Genomic DNA, 7,918 nt, shown 5'->3' on the forward strand with positions numbered 1-7,918 from the left:
GGAGAGCCAGAGCTTATATATTGCAGAATACTTGTAGGTTGCAGGGCTTAATTTTTACTTCAAAAGATGGACAGAAGGAGTGAACTTCTCCATTTATTCCTCATAATTAGGTAGAAAGTCAGACACAGAATCTGTGAGCTAAGTTCACAGGCGAACTGTTTGGTGGGATACATGTGATTCAAAGGGAAGGAAGGATGGAAGATCTTGTTGATTTTATGACTGTGTGATTCTCCAAATAAAAACAACTCAAAAACTGTGCAGCTTGGTCAACCGGAATACCATGCTATTTATAATGAAAGTACCACATGCTTCTTATATTTATGTTTGTCTGAATTCCCACCTTTGGGGATAGGCATTTCATTTTGATATTAAGTGATTTATTGTCTCGCACTGAAACGTAGGGGAGAAAATTTTTCTCTTGGGTCAACTTTTCCACTTTTTATCCCGAGAAGCTTGAGTTATTAGAGAAACCTAATATTCTCTATGGCCAAAATATTAGATATAATGATTTTGTCCATTAATTTTATATTGTGTTTTTTGTTTGTTTCATACATATCAAAACTTCTGAATCAAATTTAAGCCCTTAAAAATTTCTTTAATTTTTTTTACATTTATTTATTTGGAGAGAGACCAGGGAAGGGGCAGAGAGAGAGGGAGAGAGAATCCCAAACAGGCTCTGTGCTGTGAGTGCAGAGCCTGATGTGGGGTGCAGACTCAGAAACTGTGAGCTCTTGACCTGATCTGAAATAGAGTCACTCAGCTGACTGAGCCACCAGGGGCCCCAGGCCTTAAAATATTTCTAACACATATAATAAATATAGATTATCTAAAAACACACAATATAGGAGAAAATGGGTTTATCTTTGGAATGCTTTTAATATGTTATATATATTTTGTGCGTAGCAAAATCATGTTCTAGTATACTTTATGGAATATGCTGTAGAAAACTTAACATGGATTTCTTTATCAACCTTTTCTTTCATCATTTGCTTTGTGTGTGTGTTCAGCTAACACTTCCCTGTCTAAACCTGTGGATACAAAGGCTGTGCTCTCTTGCCCTCCGATCACCCAGAAAGCTGTGCTGGTAACAATAAGATGGGAAATAATCCTCAGAGACAAGCCTTCCTGCACCAGAGCCTACAGGAGAGATACAAATGAGACCAGGGCCATAAACTGTAGTGACGAGACAATATCCTGGGACTCCAGACCTGATCGGAATCCCGCCCTTCAGATCGATCCAGTGGCCATCACTCATGATGGATATTACAGGTGTGAAGTGGTCACAAGTCATGGGCATTTCTCTCATGGATATCACCTGACAGTGTTAGGTAAGGAGCATCGTATATTGTGGGATGTCAGATAACCAGATTTGGACTGAAACAGATGTCTCTCTCTAGTCCATATCCGTGTGTTAAGACTGACGCATTTTCCCCTGCATCTCTGCAGTGCCCCCCGAGGTGACCCTGTTTCAACTTGAGAATGGAGCTATCATGTGTAGGGCAGCTGCAGGGAAGCCAGCGGCGCAGATCTCCTGGACCCCAGGGGGAGATTGTCACACTGTGGAAGAGCCACTGGGCAATGACACAGTGACCGTCCAGAGTTCGTGCCGCTGGGAGGACCACTGGGTGTCTAAGGTGTCCTGCTCTGTGTCCCATCTGACTGGCAACAGGAGTCTGTCCATAGAATTGAATCAAGGTAATCACCTATTTTATTTAGAGTAATGAACTTGTTGCTCAGCATTTTCCTCTATTGATTATGAGTCACCAAGAAGAAAGTAAGAAAGCTTGTGTTCCTAATTTGAAGATATTCTCTAAAATGTAACTGGATAATGTGTTAGTATGCTAGGGAAATAGTTCCCATTTCTGTGTCAAATAGAAGGAATAAATTAAATAATTTCTTATCAATACATTCTCTAAATATCTTTCATTCTGGAATCCATAAAATTTTTTTTAACTTAGTATCTGTTGACTTGTACTTTGCGATTAATATTCACATAAAATAGCAAAACTTTTATATAATTTAACAATACTTATTTAGTAGATAGATAAGAACAATAATTATCCCTTCCTTCTTTTTATTTCTTGTAATCACCACTTTTTGTTACTCTGAGTAAGAGAGAAGATTTCCTTCCTCCTCTTCCTTGTCATCTGAAACCTATACATCAATTCATTTGCCAAATATTTATTGAATGTTCTTATGTGTTTGAAGCTGTCATATAAAGATGAAAAGACAAGGTCCATGTCTTCATATTATTCCAGAAAGTATAACCTGGTTGTTAGAAGAAAAGCCTTTGGCACAATATGGCTTCTTGTTTACCAGCTGTGTGAGTTGAAACAATTTCTCTGTCTCATGGCTTTTGAAAAAATGGAGATATAATTAACATATCACAGTAAATTAATTTCAGGTGTACAGCATAATGATTTGATATTTGTGTGTATTGCAAGATGTTCACACCAATTCGTTTAGTTAACATCTCATGTTTTCTTCATCTGCAGATGGGATGACAGAACCCACCTCACAGAGTTATCATGATGATTAAAAACAATGATATATTTACCTGACCTGGTGCCTATCACATAGTTGGTAGTCAATATATTTTAGCTAATGTATTTACCATACTAACACAATGTTAGCTCTTATGTTTATATTAGTGTTAGCCACTATATTGATTATATCAATACATATTAGCTATTGTATTCATTATTATACTACTAAAAGCCATCACATACTCTTAATTATTCCTCATAACATCTCTTATTCATTATTTTTGCAATAGTTTTATTGAGACCTAATTTATGTACCATACAATTGACCCATTTAAAGTGTACCATTCAGCGGTCTCTAGTGCATTCAGCTATGCAACCATCACCACAGTCAATTTGAGAACATACTCCTCACTCCAAAAAGAAACCTCTATCCTTTGGCTGTCACTCTCTAATTCTAGAAATCCTCCAGCTTTAGGCAACCACTAACCTACTTTCTATATCTATAGATTTTCCCATTTTGGACATTTCACATAAACAGGACCATATAATACGTGCCTTTTGTTACTGGCTTCTTTCCCTTGGGATAATGTTTTCACGCACTATCCATGCTGTGGCATCCTTATTTCCCTTTTTCAATCTCCCACCCACTCTAGGTTGTTATTTTATACTTCTTATCTCTAGGTGTATGCATTTATCTGCAGTCCCGTCTGACTTTCTCTGCCATAGAGCAAATATTTAACCTATACTCTATACTCATTTTTCCCTTCCAAGTCCTGAGAGACTCTGCTTCAGTAATTATCCTTGCTCTCTTTGTTCAGTCTTTTTTGTTCCACAAATCCTTTCCTTAAGGCTGATTTTATGAACTTTCCTGTTTTCCTCTCAGGTTTAAAAGTAGATGCTATGGGGGCGCCTGGGTGGCTCAGTCGGTTGAGCGTCCGACTTCGGCTCAGGTCATGATCTCACGGTCTGTGAGTTCGAGCCCCGCATCCGGCTCTGTGCTGACAGCTCGGAGCCTGGAACCTGCTTCAGATTCTGTGTCTCCCTCTCTCTCTCTGACCCTCCCCCGTTCATGCTCTGTGTCTATCTCAAAAATAAATAAACACTAAAAAAAAAAAAGTAGATGGTATGACTTCCCCAAACTCTTAGCTCTTGCCTTTCACTCATATCCAAGATTTTTTAAAGGAGGCATCTATATTCACTGTCTCTTCTAAATTACCTCACATCTACTCCTTAACTCTCCTGGAATCTCTCTGCACAGGAAATGTTCTAACAAAAAGCCAAAGATCTGTCAGATGTCAAACGAAATATAAAATTTTAATTCTAAGTTATTAATTAGCTTCTCTGTGATATTTGATATGGCCTTTCCTCTCTTCTCACCTATTTTCTTCCCATAATTACTTGGTTCTTTAGTCAACTTCTTAATTTTCTTAATAGATTGATTTCCATCTACTCATTCCATGAAGGAAGGCATTTCTAAGAGTTCCATCATTGACTGTATTCTCTTTTCACCTTTACCCCTATTCCTTGAAGGATCTCATCCATACATGTGGCTCCAACTACCACCTGATTCTTGACTGTCAAATATATATATTTAGCCCGGATTTCACTCCTTGGCTATATGAACAAAACCAATTTCCAATTGAATGTCTTCAAATGGTGCATCAAGGGCACCTCAATTTGCATATTCCTGAAAAGGAATCCCTCTTCTGTACTCCTTCATAAGCTCCATACTTATATTTTGTCTTGATAAATGACTCAAGCCAGAAAATTAAAGATATCCTACAATATCGCTCTTCCTTATTTCCCATATTCAAAATCAGTCACTATGTTATGCTGATTTTATCTTAAAATTTTTTTCTTAAATCTAGACCTTTTTCTTTTTCTCCTTTGCTTGGGTGAGCACATGATCATCCCTCACCAGAATTATTACAATATCCTTGTAACAGGTCTTTTGACCCCTAGCTTACCTCCCTCCAATTTATCACCTACAGTGTTGCCAGAGTGATTTTTCTGAAATGAAAAACATTTTAGCCCCAGTGGCCTCTCTTTGTCTCTTGGAAAGCTAAACCCCTTTGATCTGCCACTCTCCTTAGCCTCCTGTCTCGCTAATCTTCAGTCTGTACCCATGCATGTGGGGCTGTTTGGGCCCCTCAATTGTACGTCATACATGCAATTGCTACTTCTCCACAATGCACTTCTTCCCTCATACTCTCTTCTTTCATTTCATTTGTTCAATTTCTATTGAAGTTTTAAAACTTAGTTTGATATAGTTTCTCTGGGATAATTTTCTTTTTCCCTGCAGTTTGGTTAGCTGTTCCTACTCTGTGCTCATGTAATGCCCCATGTATGCCTCTGAGTACTTCATAGTCCTGTAATTGATGGTCCGCTTCTCTGATTCCCAGTGCATCATAAACTCCTAGAGAGTAGGAACCATAGTCTTCATTTTTGTATCCACAGGGTCTGGCACAGTGCCTGACACATACAAATAACTACAGAATTAGGTTCAGACCATCCCAGACTTCCATCTCTATGTACCCCGCTCTCTGCTCCATTACATTTGAATTAAGATAATGAATTCTTCAAGTCTTTGTTTAAATTATTTCTTTCCCTTTACAAGTTCTTCCTTCTTTTCTTAACCTATTTAATCCTGTCATTGGCAAGGCTCAGTTCAAATTCCACTTCGCTCTGACCTCCCAGGTGGAGTTGATTCAGTTTTCTTATTCCTTAGATGATTTACGATCTGTAATGCTCACTTAGCACTGTTTGCCCTCTTATAAGTGATCTTTTCATTTGTATGGATCTGACTTCTCTAATTGGATTGTGAGCTTTTTGAGGGCTGAGACTGTGTCTTCCTCTTCTCTGAAAGTGCCAAAGGAGACTGTCTGACATTCTTCTAGTTTATTATATGAGCAGGTTATTTAACAGGATGACATCACTTGTGGAGCCAAGAGTCAGAATAATTTACTTTGGTTGCCATTTTCACAGAAGAAGAACTTCAGAATGATAGTCCTAATTAGTTTCATTTTATCTTTTCATTTATTTATAATTTATTCATAATTATAATTTATTCATAATTCTGGGGGCCATTTTATAGATAAATAAATGAAAGTAGGAAGACATAAAATATCCTACTAAATAAAGGGGTTCCAGCAACTCAGTGACAAAATTTCTCCTCCGTGTGAAAAGTATTATCAGATAGTGCTCAAAATGTTAATACCCCCAAAGACTAACATTTACACAGGAAATTAGAAAGTATATTTCCTTTTTTCTTATAAAATTGCAAAGTACTAACGATACTCACTGTACATTTATTCATTCAGAAAATATTTATTGGAAGTCTACTGTATATAAAATATAGACACAGTTCCTAAACTCTGTCATGAAAGAATATCTTAGCAGCTTTTGAATTGTAGTCTAGAAAATGTTTTTGATTATGACAGTCTGTGAACTTTTAAGAATATTTTAGAAGTCTCTTTTAAACAATTGACCCTATTTTCTTCATTAGAGGAATCTTGAAATGACTCTTTACCCCACCTGTGTTGCCTGTATTTAAAGGTGTCATAGTCCTGGGATTTCCACCATCAACCTTACTGATCGTTCTCTATGTGAAATTTTCTCTATTCCTGGTTATCCTCGTCATTGTGGGATTCATCTACTTCCAGAGAATAAAAGATTGCAGGTAGGAAATAAAGACTAAAAAAATATATAGACTCATTAGAAAGATGACATCATTGTAAGACTTTGAGTCTACAATGTTCTGGGAAAAGCTGGACATATTTTTTGGCATACTGTCTGTTCCCTTAGCCCCTTCTTTGATGTACAAGCTTTATTAACACCTGAGAGCCCAGGAAGAGATGCCTCTAGCCCTGGACAAAATCTTCTGATTCATTACACTGCCTACTGAGAGATAACCTGACCCAGGCCACCCTTCAAGAATTCTCTGGGAGGGAAATAAAGTTCAACTGGAATTTCTTAAGTGTTTACTCTTTCATTTCTATGCCTCTGAAGGCTTGTATTCATTTCTACTTAATTATATATTTTTATTTTATTTTTACTTAAAAAAATTTTTTAATGTTTATTTATTTTTGAGAGAGAGAGACAGAGTGTGAGCAAGAGAGTGACAGAGAGAGAGAGAGAGAAAGAGAGAGAGAATCGGAAACAGACTCCAGGCTCTGAGTTGTCAGCACAGGTCCTGATGCAGGGCTCAAACTCATGAACCACGAGATCATGACCTGAGCTGAAGTTGAACACTTAACCGACTGAGCCACCCAGGCACCCAGACCCTATGTTTACTTTCTATTTAAGGTTATTTATTTATTTTGAGAGAGAGAGAGAGCATGTGTGAGAGGGTCAGATTGAAGGAGAGAGAATCTCAAGCAGGCTCCGCACTGTCAGCGCAGAGCCCAATGCAGGGCTTGAACTCACAAAATGTGAGATCGTGATCTGAGCCGAAATCAAGAGTCAGAGGCTTAACTGACTGAACCATCCAGGCCCCCCCATGCTTAATTATATTTTATGGTTTTTTTCCTTTCATAGAGCATGAAAATTGAAGAATCTGGAAGTCGATTTAGATTTGATGAGACATCACAAAAAAGCAGCCAGTTATGATCAGTCTTCGGTTTCAACGTCAAACTCAACCGCTCTTGTCACTATTTGATATGTTTGTGTTTATGAGAATCCATGTGATAGTTGGCAAATTCTGTTTCAAACTCTTAGCATATGTGTATTTACACACATGTGAAAGCTTGCTGCCTGCCATCACAAATGCCTAGGATGACTAATCTACTTTCCCCTTTGCCCTACTGAGTCCTTACTTGCAAACAAGAAACAGCCCTGCTTCTCAGCCTAAGAGGAAGATGAGTCAGCAAAAGGCAAATAACAATGCAGGGCTGTTTTTCTACACCCCTTGCGTTCTTTGGCTAGTGCTTTCATCCTAGCTTCCCCTTTCCTCTACCCTCTTAATATGCTAATTTTGCAATGTCAGGAGCCACTACAAACATTGCCTTCAAGTCGACCGGTAGCTGACCTCTCATCCTTTTCTTGCTTGCTAGTAAGTAGTGGGACAGATGTATTGCATGTTTGGCTTGATCATTGAATAAATGGCCAGGAGTCATTTTTAGCACCGCCTTTATTTTTGAAGAAATTATAAGTTGATTCCAAATAAGGAGTTGTTAGAGTCACTGGAGACAGTGCTGAATATCACCTCACCTTTTGGAGCTCCATTGTCTCAATTCTTTCTCTTGTCAGCAATCCAGGTTGGAATGGATTAATGGTGGAAGAATAAGGGTTCTTGGGGAAACCCCAACCTATGCTAGGGCCACTGTAAACAGGAACCCTATCTTCACTGATATATATGGTAATCTTATAGTAAAAAGTGTCCTTTCATTTAATAGAAGAATTTGTTTTGTAAGGTGGCAGGTGATTCAGGCTAT

The 7,918-nt window shown here is 38.1% G+C and overlaps 1 protein-coding gene across 3 annotated transcripts in view; it reads left to right on the forward strand.

The window, feature by feature from the left end:
• LOC125175599 (cell surface glycoprotein CD200 receptor 1-like) overlaps positions 1-7,605 on the forward strand; it is a 146,860-nt gene extending 139,255 nt beyond the window's left edge. For all 3 annotated transcript variants that reach the window (XM_047876303.1, XM_047876305.1, XM_047876304.1), the window contains 4 exons: positions 1,008-1,328; positions 1,447-1,695; positions 6,042-6,165; positions 7,023-7,605. In XM_047876303.1, the coding sequence (XP_047732259.1) occupies positions 1,008-1,328; positions 1,447-1,695; positions 6,042-6,165; positions 7,023-7,029 (701 nt within the window). In that variant the 3' untranslated portion in view covers positions 7,030-7,605. The remainder of the gene's footprint in view (positions 1-1,007; positions 1,329-1,446; positions 1,696-6,041; positions 6,166-7,022) is intronic.
• Positions 7,606-7,918: the final 313 nt, after the last annotated feature.

Source organism: Prionailurus viverrinus, chromosome C2 (assembly GCF_022837055.1).
Source record: "Prionailurus viverrinus isolate Anna chromosome C2, UM_Priviv_1.0, whole genome shotgun sequence".
In the NCBI taxonomy this organism is placed as follows: domain Eukaryota; kingdom Metazoa; phylum Chordata; class Mammalia; order Carnivora; family Felidae; genus Prionailurus; species Prionailurus viverrinus.